The sequence below is a fragment of the Melopsittacus undulatus genome, chromosome 6 (genome assembly GCF_012275295.1).
Source record: "Melopsittacus undulatus isolate bMelUnd1 chromosome 6, bMelUnd1.mat.Z, whole genome shotgun sequence".
In the NCBI taxonomy this organism is placed as follows: domain Eukaryota; kingdom Metazoa; phylum Chordata; class Aves; order Psittaciformes; family Psittaculidae; genus Melopsittacus; species Melopsittacus undulatus.
In genome coordinates, this window is record NC_047532.1 from 32453037 (window position 1) to 32469507 (window position 16471).

The following is a 16471-nucleotide window of genomic DNA, read 5'->3' on the forward strand; positions in this document are numbered from 1 at the left end:
AAATTCCATGTAGCTCCTCTTTCTTCATGCTAGAAGACAACCTTTCACACAATAGCAAAGATTTACAGTGGATACAGGCACCATTGTATCAGTGTGTTCCATGGCAACTATTTAGCACCCTAAGTTTGCAAAAATCCAAATGATGTTTCTGTTCTTTATTAATGGTACTTTCCATCTGTTTACAAAGAGCATTCTGCTGCTTCTTTGTTACAGGCTGTACCCTGCCAGTGCAGCCAGCCCCATGGGAGGAGCTCACAATGGGCTGCTTTGTAATTCACTTGCTAAGGAAGAGCCCAGTCCCAGTGAAAGGCTGCAGGTGTACAGAGTCTAGGCCACTGTTGGATAGGCCTTTGAGCAACCTGGTCTAGTGGAAGGTGTCCCTGCCTAGGGACGCTGGAATTGGATGATCTTTAAGATGTTTTCCAACCCAAATCCTTCTATGATTCACATTAGCCCTATTCTGAATATATTACTGCCTTCTCTGCAGTAATTTCAGTGGGGGTTGTGGGTTTGTATGGAACACAGTACAAGGCCCAGTGCTGCTAAATGCATACTGGTCTACCTTAAGGTTTCCTTTCAATCTTGATACCTGAATATGGGCTTTGAATTGCCAGTTAGAATTGTTCCTAGTAGAAACTTTCTGTAGGAGATTCTATCCACATTAATTCTGTTTTAGATAAAATAATATGGATACAGGAATTATAGCATTTGGAATTAAGGCTAAATTGAAAATATTATGTTTCTTTCAACAAGCTTATCAAAGCTGCTCTGGCATTTTCCATTTACAAAGGGCAATGATAAGTGTCAGCATACTTAGGAGCATCACAGGGCTGGACAGCCCTACTGCTTTTCTGCAGTCTTACAGAGCTATTAGCAATTGGTTTACAGGAGATAAATGTTCAATGGCTAAGACAAGTGAGAGGAAGCACAGGAAGAGTCCTAATGAGATCCAGAACCACTGTTACCTCAGTAATGTGCTGGCATTCAGCTCAAACTGTTAGCAGGATGTAGATTTTTTGCTGAATTTATAATTCCAACCTTAGGGATGCTATTTGCCATGTAAATGGGAATGAAAAGAAGAGCTACAAGAGCTAGGGTAATATAAAGGTCTCTATTATTTACTGTGCTTGAGGAGGGAGGTTGGACTAGATGACCCTCAGCGGTCCCCCCAATCTCAACCATTCTGTGATTCTGTGATATTACTGCAAATAAAGATGTGGTGAAAGTATGAGTGGTGTAGTTGTCAAAGCTGTGATCTTCATGGATCCATATGCAGGCATTCACCCCCCAAAGTGACAAGGCTGTGGTACTGATGTTTCTCTTTCATGTGGCTAAGTGCTTTTGGAGCTCTATTGCAAGCTGTACATCCCCACAAAGAAATGAATAAAGAGGTTTAATGTAGGGAAATTCCTGCAACTGAGCAGGTTCTGATTGTTTAATTATGTCATTTGCTGGAATCCTGTCCATTCTGGGTCTCTAAAATTCCATGCCTGTTTCCATGAGAAAAGAAAGATCCCCAACATCCAGAGTTTCTGCCTCACATCATTCTCCAGAGGAGAACAAGCAATAGCAGAAGTGAGAAGATAAGGTGCCATTTCTCAAGGAAAGCAGAATTTCAGAAAGGAAAGCAAGATTAAGCTTTTCCTCTCCAGCTAGTATGGCACAGACATGGCACATTGTCTCCTGGAGTTACAGATTTGTGTCTGAAAGCAAACGTGTTCTTTCTACTTGGTCCTTAGTTGTTCAGCAGTTTTTCTCGAAGGAGAAACAGCCACATAGAGAGCTTAACATTCCTTCGTATGTCAGCACAGAAGGTGATCATACTTTCAATGCTGCTTTTCATTGTGGAGTCTAAAATTTCATGATATTTGGAGTCATAGCTTGTAGAACATTTAATAGCCACTGTGCCTCAGGTACATTATATTTACTAAGCTACTTGATTAGTAGGAATCTAGAATGTCAAGATATATATTATGACATACCTATAAAAGAACAGGTTTAAAATCAGGTTAGTCATGCATTTTACTATTATCAAAACTACATTAAAGGAGAAAGTTCCATCTCATAATGATGCCAGCAAGGAGCTTATATCTTGCAGCACATACATCTTTATTTGTAGATCCATTATAAAGAAAGGGAAAGGACAGAAATAGAAAATTAATTGCTTCTATAATTTGAAAGTGCTGTTCCTAGGTACAGGATTTTGACCAGTTTTAAATTCAAGCACCCTCACAAAACCTGACACATTTCCATAGATCTTTCCATACCATGCAGATATATAGATTTTACATTTCAGGTTCTACACCCCAGGACCTCAAACAAGTCCTACAAGATGCAGTGTGTTTCCTACTCTAAAACCTGAATACCAGAAAGTTCCATGACTTTTTCCTATTTTGACTTTGCACAAATCCCAGCAAGACCAAGGCCTCTCAGCAAGACTTACATTTACATGCAGCACCTCTCCATCACCTCCACAATACCATACAGACTCAACTAGCTTAGACATCTCTGCACCACTCCATAGCACAGAAATGCCATGGAATGCCTAATAATGCCATGGTTAAACAGTGAACAGTGCACTGCTTCTCTTAGTAAGGCTTTGTGCAGGCACAGACACTCACTTACTGCAGAATCCAACCCTGGTCATTCGTTTTTGCCTGCATCAGGAATTTTCCCAGAACATGAGAGCTGAAGTGGTATCAATAAATTGTGTGAAAAACATGCACTTTTAAGATCCAAAAGGATTTTAAATGTTTTGCTTAATTTTGATTGAGCTAACCAGACAGATGAAAAGAAGTTTCATATCATGCCAGCCTGGAAACATACGATCCATCTCTGACTAGCAAATCTTTTCTTTAATGAGGCAAATTTTGAAAGAAAATCAGAAACTTTTCACTAAGGAGGTACAGAAATAAAAGATGAATTTTTTGCCCCTCTGCTTTTTTTCCCTTTTCTTGTGCTGAAGCCATTTAGTCATATCTAGGCTAAATTCACACAGAATACCAGACTGAGGCTTTTGGTGTGATCTTTAACTAAAAAGTTTAACTTAGCCTTTGACTATTGCTCCAGTTATTTTACATATAAGCCACTAGGTATCTGTTCCTCCCCCTTCTGAGATTTAAAGTCCTTCTTTAATGTTAGATGTCTGATGTCCTCTAGAAAGAATTCTGGTTAGAAGCATGGAATTTCAAGTAAGAGAATGGTTCTATTTCTTAGGACTGTTGATTAAAGCTACAGGGTTGCAGAAAGCAGTTCATGCTTTCATCAATCACAGACCAGAAATAAAGGACACAATTTCCTGAATGCCCTGGACAGTTCTTACTATATAGTAGCCTTTTATATCTCAGCATTCCCTGGTAAGGAATTGCTTTATCTGTTATACAAGTTGTGAAGTATATTGACCATACTGGGTCCACAATTCTTTTTACAATGTAGTTTTTAACAGAAAAATACCAAGCACTAATAATGACTTCAGCAGTAACAGCAGAAGGTGTTCACTTACGCTATGATGATGCAGGAGATGGCAGTTCCCAAAAAGGCGTAGGTTAAAATTGATCCTAAGTTACGAAAAAAATGCCTCTGGGGAGGAAAGATTGAAAAAAGTGCTTTGTAATACAGTCAGTAAAAGAACATTCAGACCAAGCTGAAACACTGCATCTAGAAGTGACACTTGTTACAACCCATATCTCAATCACAAATGAAATAATATAGGCTACATCTTGTGTTTTGGAAATGCAATTTAAGATGATCAATTTTTTGCTCGGTGGAATACCATCAAAATTTTCTCTTTTATGTGTCTGGCCAAATGCTTCAGGATCATAACAGAAGTTCACATTGAAAGTATCTGATGCAGATACTATCATAACCCACCCCTTGAACAAACAAAGCCCTGATGATGCAGTATATAAAACACAGGTAGGGTTGCTGCCTACATGCAGAGTCACCAGATTCAAAGTGGTTTCTTCTGAAAAGAAGAATGCTGAATTGTACAATCAAATCTTTGTAAAGGTGCAGAAAGGCAGAAGAATGAGGTCCGGGCATCTTTCATTTTCTTCCATTCCTGTCAATTTCCTCCCATGCAATGTAATCGTTAACTGACTCTTTCCTCTGTCATTGGCCTGTTAGATCTAGAAAGCAGCAGTCATATTCAGTCACTTTTGTAATAAAGAGACACATACCTTCTTTAAACTATATCCAGCATGAAATATAATGGGTGGCAGCAAAATATTGAAGAAGATGGAAGGATCAAATGTCATCTGCCAGAAAGGACGAAAAAGAGGGTAAGGACAAACAAAGTAGCATTTAATTTGATAGAATAGGTTTTAATTGTAACTTCTGATCAGGATGCGATGTGACTTGTTAAACTATAATTGTATAATCAGTTCTGCTGATTATACAATTATGAAACCTGCCAGCACAGGTTTCTGTGTCCTAAAGTTTCTCAGTAAATCTGCTGACTGCTTCTCTAGCATCATTTCCATTGTAACACATCTTGCAAAATATAAGCCTTTTCTTACAGATTTTGATTTGAGGGTTTTGTGATGGCCTTAAATATTACTAGCTCAAGTATTTTACCAGTAACATCCTCAGGTACTTGTGTTTTTTCTATTTTGATGTGTGCTGACATTTTAAGTCATATTGTCATGGAAATGAAACTGGAATTTGTTTCTGGTGACAGTTATCTATGTCTGTGTTACTGAAGATCCAATATATCAGTGTGTTTATGAAACCTGAGAGGCACTGACAACTGTCCTATTGCCTACGAATCATGTATCTGTTTTGTAGGTGAATGGGGATTTCTTATATCTCAATAAGCTAAGGACTAGTTTCAGCCATGCAAAGACTAACAGGATTTTCTGCAGACATTGCTAAGGTGCTACTTGCTTTCAGAACTGAAGGTATGCTACCAGGATAGTCTTTTCATGGTTCCTGTACCAAGCCACTGTCTGGCACAGCAGCAGGTACCACTTTGTCCTCTGTTACACAGCTTGTTATGCTCATGTGCCTGTGTAATGAAAACCCCATTCATGTGAAACACACTTTTTTTTTTCCTACAACAGCCAGAAACACTTTATGAAATACCCATTAAAATGTTTAAAGTAATGCTAGAATAAGGATGGTGTTAGGCAAACCAAATGTTCTTATTCCAGCTGTTGTTGGTACATTGTTCATTATTTGCCTTCACCTTCAGGCACAGGGAGAGACCAAGGACAATACTCAGTCACTGCAAATCATTACGAATAGCTTCCAGTAAAATACAATCCTATTTCAAATCCCAGGATTTCTGGAGAAAAACATATTTTAATAAGCATGTGTACTGTAGACTGTTCTGTCAGTGGGCTATATTATGCCAGTACTTTTAAAAGAGACAAGATGTAATTAACACAAAGGCTTGCAGCTCCTTTGTTCAGATAAAGTGATATTTTAAGGCTATTTAAGTATTCCAGATGAATTATTTAGCTTCAAAAGAGTAAGACTCGCCTACAAAATCACTTCTGTCTTCCTACTAGCAGATAGCTTGATTTGATAAACAGGAAGTGAGAGCTCAGCCTTTTGTTCCATTCTGCTGACTTTGAATTATAAATTTGAAAAAAAATAGCTGGTAAATGATGTGCCAGCAATTTTAGCTATGCTGGTAACTTCATTGAAAACATGTCAGAAAAAGGATTTTCTTCACTTGTGAGCTAACAGCCTCCACTGTTAATTTCGGAATTAATTCAGCAAATATGTTAAAATATTTTTTTCCACAGGCATCAGAAATCCTGACTACATGTTTTATTATTCAAAACTGTGTTCCAAAGAATACACATTTGTAAGGCATGGCACAGCCTGTTCTGTCTGATAAATGCACTTTGTAAACTCTTAAATGGAGGTCGGAAGGGAATTATGGTCACACAAAAAACAGAGCATGGTGTCACCATGTTTTCTGTTTTTTATGTTAGGGCTTTTGCCAGTCAGGAAGGCTGCCAGGCTTTGTTACTGTCTCCTAAACACTGTTGAGTTCCTCCCTCTTTCCTTTTTAATGTATTTTCTTTTTAAGAAGGCATTTGCAAGATAATTGTGAAGGAAAAATGAGTGAAAATCAAGGCAGGCTGAGGTCTCTCCAGTAATACAGAGGAACCCACAATTCCCAGTTGAGAAGATTGGGCAATTCCTTGTAAGGGCAAGAACAACTTCTGGGCAATTTAGTGTGCCTTTCTTGTAATACAAGTAGCTTCAGTATACCAGGTCTGATGGAGATGTTTAAATGTAATGAATTAGTACACGTGCCTTGGAAACTAAACACACGCTTCGACTAGTACAAACCTCTTGCAAGCATCTAACAGGAAAAAGGATGAAGAATCAGCAAAACCTGAGGAGTCTGACTGCCAGTGTTTTCCTGTCTCCGCCCACCACAACTCTAATAGTTCTTGACAGGCTAGTTCTTTCTGAGAATGTCAAGAGCCTCGCAGTAAGGACAGGCAGGCACACGACAGTGCTGCCTCAGCAATGGATTTGAGCAGATGGTTAAACCCTAATTCTACTGAGTCGCCCAGTGTACATGCTAAGCTTAACTTAAAAGTTTTCATAATGATAACCACTATAATACACAGGGACATGCATTACTGTGCTAGATAAACACTAATACTTGGAAAAAAGGAAAAGAATATATTCCAATATTGTAAAAAAACGCTGGTTAGAAGCTTCATATGAATATATGATGCCTTTGATCATAAAATCCATGTTTTAAATAGTCCCTCTGCACTCCTGAATTCTTTAAATTGATGCTATTTTAAAAGAAAGTGAGTGTTACAAGAAGTAAATATTGCAAGGGTGGGAAAATAATATAACTACAAAGTGAACTATTTGAATTGTTATATACTGAAAACAGAAAATGCCATGACATGCAAAAGACTGTAGACTACCTCCCACGCTTCCCTTTTTGCATCCAGCATGAATTGCCTCAATGCTGGCTTCTCATGCCGGGGGAATAGCCTGTGAAATCCCTGCTGAGGGCCATGCAGTAATGAATGAATGTATGAGAACTCTGTAAAGCATTTAAATGTTATAAAATCCCCCACTTATCTGTGGAGCTTTACATATATACAAGTTTGTATTTTTGTAAAATGTTTAAAGTTTGCAGTTACTTCTGCTGTATACAGGAGACAATCCTCCCTTGCATTGTGCTGCCAGATGAAGTCACTTTTAAGACAGAGGACAAATTAAGGTATCAGTAGTGTTTATAAAGTTTTGATGGCAATGAATCCAAGGTAACAGCTGCACCTGCAAGTGAACTCAGTGTCTGCAGTAGTGGGACTGCCAACTGAAAGAGTTCAGCCAACTATTCTGCAAGCAGACAGTCAGTTGTATGTGAAGCAATGGACAGGTTTCGCGGCACCTTATTTCCTTTCCTGTTCTCTTTCCTCACCCTTCTTACCCTAAATATAAAATAGCCTCTCTCTCTCTGTTGCATTTTAGCTTGAAACATGTCTTCCTCTCTCACAGGCGTAAATAAATATCTTACACAGTTTAGAACAAAAATAAAATAGGTTTTACCTTTTGAAGCATTGCATTGCCCTGGTGACCATTGACATTGTGGTGGCTGATCTCTCTTTTGTATTGATATTCATAGACTTGGTTGGTTATATTAATAAATAGAGTGGATTGCCCAGATTTCAGCTTTTCACATTCATAAACAGTTCCACTTTCAGCATCTGATGCTTTTGCTGCATATTGTATAATTAACCCCATTACAAGACCTGGAAAATAAAAAAAGAACAAACCCAAAGAGATTCAGGTAATTTTAAGTATCTGATGATACACAATTATTGATCAAGACAAAAATCAACTCTGTTAAAGCTAGGACACCACCTTCTCCGTGTTACCACCTTCAAGGAGGTACACCTCCCTCCACACTTCATGAACAACCATAAAATATTCTTCCAAAATGGTAATTTCATTAGAATACAGATGTTTGACATATGCTCAGTTGTGCTCCTATTTTTGTAACCCAGTTGCTGGAATCATTCTGATATAGTTAACTGAGTTGCTCATCCACTTAATTTTCAATAGACATTTAGAGAAAGGGGATGCCTGTATAACTAATGTGTTGTACTGAGTATATAAAAATCAGGTTTGGTTTTGGTGATTTTACAAACTTCATTCATGAGGGTAAAACTGACACAGTATCCTTCAGGCACATTCTGCTTTCTGTGGAAGGCTGTATATTTTTAAGACTGTATAAACATGGGAAAATAAAAGCAGGGAGAAGGAAAGGAAGATTAAGACTGGAATTAGTTGATTTGATTATCTACAGTTTAGGACTCTTATATAAGACAGGCACTTTGGCTCACTTTACAGTTAAAGGAAAATACATTTCTGCAATTGCCTTCTGGAAGGTATGTGTCTTTCTATTGGCTCTAGTGGGAGCTTGCTTAAGTTATTTCTACCATCAGAGACTTGGATTTGATTTCAAATTTAATTTCCATGTTTATTTTATCTCCTATAAATCCCATGTATGATGAACAGCTTTACAGCTCCTAATTGTGAACACATTCATCAAATGCTACGAATACTCAGATTGGTAGAAGTCATGTAAACATCTATATAGATAAACTTACTAATGAGGGATAAGAAAACATAAACTACAGGAAATAGCTGATAAGCATCTGAAAAATATTATGCCAAACTTTAAGCTTTATCAAGCAATGAGATGCCATGGTGATAAAAGTGATCATAAAGGCCTAGAGAGATAAATAGTATGTCTTTGTTACTGTCACATTTTCTGCCTGAACTGCAGATTTCTATCATACATATAGGGCAAGTTTGTAGCTTCCTGGACTGATGCTAAAGAGAGTAACAGCTGTATTGCTTGGTTAGTATGCATAAGCATTTGTGCTTGGATTGTATTGATTATTTAGTATGGGTGGTTTCTTTAAACCGCAAAGTTTAGTTAAGCAGTAGAAAATCCCAAGGCCACTTTCTTAAGTTATGCAGCATTTGTGAAAAAAATCAGACACAATTCCTCAAAATCTTAGGGGAAAGCATATATGGGAAAAGCATTGCATGCACTACTATAAAAAATGACTTCTACAATGGTCACCCCGAGATGTCCAAAATCATGAGTCAGAACCCAGGAAACCATTAATTAGTTAAAACAGTCAGGGTTTTCATCTTATTTTCATTAGATTCCCTTAGAAAAATCACATCTTTAGTTTTCTTATTCTGAGATTTCTTGAATGTGCATTATATTGGCTAGTACAGCATATACTTTGAACCAAATTCTGTTTGATTGTTTTAAAAATGAAAACAAGTATTGTCAGTGACAGTAATGGAATTGCATTGAATTGTTCAATGGTAAATTATCTGAACCTGCAGTGTCAAGTTTAGACTAGGAATAGATGGCTGTTCAGTATTCTGAGAAGATATCTCAGCTGTGATCTTCAGCTGCAGTCTCAAGCTGCCTCTGTAGAAATTTTCTGGAATGGAAACAAATGCAAATACTGTAGATCTAGTGCTGCAAGACAGCACTTGAGTGCAAATAAATCCATTTGCAGGAGTCTTTAAAAAATATGATCGTGGAAGCTGTATAGAAATAAAGAACAACGCTGACTGAGATTTGCAACTGGAATTCAAATTTGCCTTTTGGGTTTTCTTTTCCCAGCTTTAAATCTTATCCTCTGATGGGCTCCAGAGATGAAATGATAGTGAAATAATAAGGAAATTGTGAGAGTATCCAGCAGCATATACATATAGGAGGAATTAAATTAGAGAAGATGCTAACAATCTATATTCTCAAAGCATCGATGGGGCTTTGAGGTCCTTGTAGCTCTCAAGGAATCTCTATAATGTATTAAATTTGAATGAAATGTGGATGGGATCCATAATGATGGGCCAATTCAGTCTTCTCAAATGCTCTATAGAAGATACAAAGACAACTGCTATCACTAAACTATATTGCAAGAGTCAATATAAGCGATGGGATTGTATTTTTCCTTCAGGAATAATAATGTGCCAACCACCCTATATAAAACCCCCCGTGAGTTAAAAACATGGGAAGTGAGCATTTAATATTTTAGTAGGTGAATCATTTATGGAATGCACTTTCTGCTTTAGATCATTATATAACATTGCTTTTGTGGTGGAATTCAGGAGCCCAGATCATATTCTAATAGAAGTAATTTATTTTTAAATAGGTGTATAATGTACTTTCTGTTCCACTACTCCCCTTTCCAAACTGAAGTAATGCTTTTGTAATGTGTCTTCTGGAACACTTTTTATAGTTCAAGAAAAAGAAAAGTGGGAAATGTCATTTGGATGTCTGTGCTATGAAAAAAAAAACAAACAAAACCCCAAACTAATATTTTTCTAATTTCCTTGCAATCAGAATTTTGTGGCAGAAAAATTAAACATGAAAATTTTCTCACAAAGTTCTAAGAACTCTGGTATGTAAAAACATATCTTCTGTACAAATAGTACAGGTAGTTCTGATTTCATAGTGGCATGCATGGAAAGCCTAGCTTTACCATGGGAGTCTAGGAATTTGGCAGTCAAAAATCCCTGAATGTAAGTCAGAAAGGGTGCTACATCCATTGCTTGGTATCACACCTAGGTATTATACCAGGGAACTGGTTAGCAGAAATAAAAAATTCCAAATAGTTAAGGTTGTAGGTAACTATAAATGCAAACTCTGATGCAAGGCAAACCTTGAGTGTACTAGCACAAAGTAGAGCACCTGTCTTGTATTCTAGGAGTCCAAATCTGATTACAAATGTTTTCAGCTCAGCTTCCCCTTATTTAACACATTGTCCTTCAAAACTAGTACCAAGGCTTCATTTAATGCATGTTTTCAGCCCATTTAGTTAGGTGCAGCATTGAAACAGAAAAGGGTGTAAGCAATGTTGCAGATTTCTTTAAAAATGTCTCTATCATCCCTTGAACTAAGATCTTGCAGCAAAATCTCACCCTAACTAGAGCTCAGTCACATTTCAATGGAAGGCAGTGAAGGTTTTCCAGCTTCTTCAGTGGAAGCAGCATAAAATCCTTTCATAGAGTATTGGAAGGGATTTCTTAAGTCACTCATTCCAAACTCCTCAGCTAAACAGGGCTGTTCTTTCGTCAGGATTTTATCTAGTTAGATGCCTTCCTTAATAACAAAACTTACAGATGCAGTTTTAGCCATTACATGCTTTCCTCAAACATTTTAAGATTTCTTCCAGATTTCTTTGTTTTTTTCAAAAAATGTTATTCCTCCCTTCACCTGCCCACTACAAAATGTCAGTTCCTGCCTTGATCAAGATTTTCCCATGCCCTTTGAACACCAACAATCTTTTTTCGTTATGAATGTTGTAGTCAGGAAGACAATGAAGTACTCTATTTTACTGGGGGCTAGAGATTCCTCTTTCTGCAACTTGTTACATCCATTGCTACCTTTGAGAATTAGGGCTTCTCAGAGCACACAATCAGAAGGAAACTACAATTATTTCACAAAAGAGGCATAATGGATCTAGGAAGTGTAAGAATCATATTGCCTAATCTTTAGAGACCTCCACCAAAGGTGAATCAAGAACCCTGATTGTTCCTCACTTCCAAACATGCTGCATGGGATCCTCAGAAGAGGCTGCAGAAGGGCTACTTTGAGTCAGCATTCACACTGTCCACCTGCCAGGAGATGAACCATTGGAGGAAGAAAAAAAAGAGTGGTAGATCTTCAATTCCGCCCTTTCAATCCCCTCAAAACTTCCAGAAGGATCTCTAACTATTACAACACAAAGCCATTTCTTGTGAGTGCTACAATGGCTGCGTTCTGTCATTCATCCTTTTAATGTTTTCACTTCAGTCTGATCAAGTAGTCCCAAAACTATGAAGGCAGATACACCTTCAATTGGGCTCAAAAATGGGTATTGTATTGGTGGACTGATTGGTAGTGAGGTTTGGTTTTTTTTGTCATTTATGGTTCTGTGAAAGTTTCTTTCTTTCTTAGGACTAGCCTCCCAATCAGAGGTAACTGGTAGCACCTGTACACAGCCTAGATACCTAAATTCTGGGGAGGGTGAGAAATCTGGGTACTCAAACCCAGTTTTTCGGTGTGTTAGCTCTGGGTTATTCCTGTACTAGTGCGGAGGGCCATGACTTATGTATTATATGGGGAATTTGGCATCAAATATTTTATGACTGAGGTATTTAATGATACTAGGCCCTGTAGCAGCTGGCTAATAGGCACTGAAGTCTTGTAATCTAGTCTTAAGGTAATTTTCTGGGGTCTGGTGTTGAAAAAGGGGCTACCTACTCTCACCTGAGGTAAGTGGCATTCAGTCTTCATCACTGCTTGTGCAGATAATCTATCACACTAATTCTGACTACACTGTTGTATAGCAAATGGTGCTGATAATGTATATAAAGGAAGCTACTGCCTTTCTGGGTGGCACAAAGTTACTCTTTTATATCCACCTGCCTCCTTATAATATACAGAAATTGGGAAGTAAGTAGAGTTTACTATTTTAGGTCTGTTTGTCAAAGCAAGGTAAAGTGTTCAGGGAAACTTGTTCTCCAAGATACTGGAAAATCGAAGACTGAATGAACAACCAGGTAAATGTGTATTTTTCTTAATTATTGTGAATAACTTTTCAGTTTGGCTTCAAAACAAAACACTGTGAGTGTTTAAATACTTTCAAGCTAAGTGCCCTGAAATATATGTATACATATACATATATGGACAGAGGGGGGGTTCATTTGTGAAATAATGTGGAGTTCCTGTTGAATTAATTCTGGGTTGTGCTAAATGCTTTTGTTCTTTTCCTTAAAACTACAGATTTTTTTTTAATTTAAATATAATTAGATTCAATTATATAGTTACACCATTGCTTTGATTAAAAAAAAAATAACATATCATTTTTTAAATGTAATTTAAAGTTTCTAAATGGACAGTTTTCCAGTATGGGCTTTTCCTAGCTGTAAATATTCAGGTTAAAAATTAATTTATTACAAAGCTTGTGTAAACTCATCCTCCTCCTCCCTCTTCCCCCTTTAAAAAACAGGCCTTTTCTTTGTTCTAGACTTTAAATAGAACTATCAGGCTGTTCTTTGTGTTCATTTTGTGGCTGTTCAGCACTTTGCAGTAACTGCAAAAGTTCTTCCTGTTTTTGTACTTCTGTGGTGTCTGAATTCTTTCCCCCAATCTTCCTCCTGCTTCTCTTTCTCTATCCTTTCCACTGTTATCCACCTAATGGCACACTGTCCTGATAAGGGATACAGACCCATGCATCATACTGTGGGACAGAGTCTGCAAATAAATGACCATATTCTGACACCTGAAGCAAATTACTGGCTTCTTGTGCTGCTATTCATGCATCGAGAAAATAGCTCAATGGGCTGGAGTAAAGCAAACTGTAGGACAGAGACCTCTGGTTTGTACAAAACAGGTATAAAACAGAATTGTTCTGGTAACAAAGATAAAAACTGCAGGCAGGATTTAGCTCACTGTCAGTGCTTGGTGCCATGAAGATTTTCTTCCAGTGTTTCTGCCTGTTGATGGGACATCTCTATCATGACCTCTGAAATTCCACTTTCTTTTCATCATTGCTATTCCATAATGCTAACCATACCATACCAAAATTTTGCCATAAGTATTGCAAGACTAAATAGACAGATTATTTACAATCATGAGGAATGCTTCCTTTGTTCATGAATATTTTAATAATTCAAAAGCTCTGCCCTGCAGGAGCATTAATCTCTTAGCTGATCAAAGGAATATAATGAGTTGTTTAGCCTCATGAAGTGCAGATTATGGTCTGGACAGGAAGCAAACCAACCAAAAGACAGACAAAATTATAATTAAATAGTGATTTATTTGTGTAATTTTAAATTCCCCTATATTTAATTTCTGTTTTGATAGGCTTTTGTCTAAATCTTCAACAAATGTTGCCAGCCACACATAGGAAACAGTGGAATAGTGTAAAGGAAGGTGGTATAGAAGAGTCACCCGTGTTATTAGAAAAACTTTACAGTATCTGACAAACCAGTCATAATGAATATATTGCCCAGTGTTTAATGGTTTATCTCTTGAGAGATGCTAATAGAAATGCAACAAGCAAATGTAATTTCAGCTGTGCTCTGTAGCTTGTAACCTGTAAAACTGCTAAACAATAACCTAGGTGATGTCCGAGAATGAAACCCCTTGTGTTTAAGCATTGTGTGATGTGTAGTTCTGTCTCAGCTGGTTCAGTTGAAGTGTGTTTTCTATGTGTAACAGACTTCAAGATTACAAAATTGGCATATGATCAAATAAATACTTTTTCACAACTTTAAAATACATGCAAGGCAGATGAGAAATGAGAGATCCTACAGAATCAGGTGTTAGGGGCTCAGTGACTGGCTTAATACAAGAGTTTCTTGTTTATTTGCTTTCCTTCAAAGTATCAAGTCACTTGTGAAGATAGTAAATGAACTAAGATGGTGAAATGGCTTGTGTTCTTGAATTTCACACAGTTAATTTATCTAACAAAATAGTTTGAAGGGGGATGCAAGGAAAACTAATCTTCAGCTACAGTCCTTCTATGGAACTGAAATGATCTTAAAATGCTTGATATAGAAAGAACAATGAAACTTTCTCTCAAAATGCAGGGGTTGGTTGGCTGTTCTGTAGCAGGCTTGCAGCTGAAACTCTATAGGTGTGCCACAATAAACAAATACTCTTCAGAATACATAATCTTAACAAAACCAGTTTTGGGTAATATACTGTTAGGGTATATGATGTACATACAATAACTTTGACTCAAAACAGGTTGACATTTAGATATGGCATAACTGCACTGTTGATTTATATGTTCCATTTTGACAGTGTTGCCCTCCTTTATGGCAAAAGAAATGGCAGTCACGCACTTTTCTCAAAGTGAAACAACAGTAGAGAGAGAATGACAAGAAAAATCAGTATACATGTAAGTGTATGCTATTGTTAAATTACTAAGTACTTTTATCAGTGGCCAATGCAGAAAGCTCTGCATGAAAGTGACACACAATATTGCAAAACTTCATTAAATAAGATTAGAACTAGACAGGGAAACCGAAATTACAGTACAATGACAGCATTCAGAGATTTGAGTGAGGCATTCATTGTGGTGTGTCTTTCAGAGGCACAGGGAAAGTGCATAAGAAAAATCTCAAGATCATTTAAACTTTATCAGACAACATGTATGTACCCACAAGGCTCCTTAGTCTAACACCTTTATGTGTTATACAAAACAAACACGGAAAATAAGCAAATTATATAGTTTCTTTCACTAAGGGCATTTTATTCTTTTGAAAACAGTAAACTCCTTAATCCCCAAAGTGTCAAAGCTGTTTGAAAACAGTAAACTCCCTAACTTCTGAAGTGGGCTCTCTGCCCCTTGAGGAACATAACATGCACATTGTGAAGACAACCAGCTCATGATAGTCACTGCCTTAAAAAGTCAGCTTCTAGCTACTTTATGAAAGATGCTATTATATTATTTTAGTGTAAAGTTATAGAGCTGATGATGCTTCATTCTGCACATTTTCTGAGCTTTGTCAGCACTTGATTTCAAATGCCTGATCATAAATATGCAACTAGTCCCGTGTTAAGCTGGCACTTGAATTTATACTCACCATAAAGCATAGCTCCTCCAGTTTCATGCAGAAAGCGGAATCGATGTTTTTTAAACAACCAAATTGTTAATATTGTAAGAATGAGCAGAAAGTTAAAGACTAGCAGCTCCACAGCTCCCTGATGATAAAACTGATCTTCATCTTTCACTGATACATATTTCTTCAACTTCTCCATTTCATTCCCTTTGTGGGAAATATGTGCAAAATAAAAGGAAAAAAAAAACCTAATCACAGGAAGGAAAGTATTATTGCCTTTGGTATGAAACGTCCAGATGCTACAGAAATTCACAGCAAGCACATCTGTTTCATTTGCAGCCTCATGGTAAAGTGCCCCAGCTCAGAATTCAGCTGGGTTCTAGTTACAGCTTCCTGTTTCTCTCTTAAAGCTGCCCTGTCTCATTTTGAATGTTATAGTTGCATTGCAGGGCTGTGCTTGCTCTGGCTGTAGATGTACAAATCGCCTCCAAGGCTCAGGCTCTGTCTATCTCTAAAATTCTGTTAAAAAAACTTAGTCTGTGTTCACAGTGTTTGTTCCTGTAGTTTACAGTGTAATCTGAATCCTAAAAATCATATTTTGTTTTGATAGTTTTAGATAGAAAAAATGACATCAAAAGACTGGCATAGCAACCTTCGTTACATTTTTGAATGTAATTCCTCTTTCCCACTTTTAAATACAAGTGGCATAAAATAAAGGTGGCACTTTACTATGGTGCAAAACCAGAAGAAAAGAAAATAAGGAATAAGGATTTCAAGATATAGATCTTGAACTTCTTGTGATCCTACAGAAAGACTGAGCACCCTCTGTAAAAGCAAGGGTCCGATTACCTGGAATTAAAAGCACTTAATCCCCCCATCAAACTAAATAAAT

General features: G+C 37.3%; 1 protein-coding gene across 1 annotated transcript in view; it reads right to left on the reverse strand.

Annotated features, from left to right (window-relative positions):
* Positions 1 to 15948, reverse strand: part of SLC9A9 (solute carrier family 9 member A9) — a 195908-nt gene extending 179960 nt beyond the window's left edge. The window contains exons 1-4 of the mRNA XM_005147023.4: positions 15604 to 15948; positions 7537 to 7739; positions 4179 to 4256; positions 3503 to 3579 (exon numbers count right to left, since the gene is read on the reverse strand). Of these exons, the coding sequence (XP_005147080.2) occupies positions 3503 to 3579; positions 4179 to 4256; positions 7537 to 7739; positions 15604 to 15778 (533 nt within the window). The 5' untranslated portion in view covers positions 15779 to 15948. The remainder of the gene's footprint in view (positions 1 to 3502; positions 3580 to 4178; positions 4257 to 7536; positions 7740 to 15603) is intronic.
* Between the last annotated feature and the right edge of the window lie 523 nt (positions 15949 to 16471).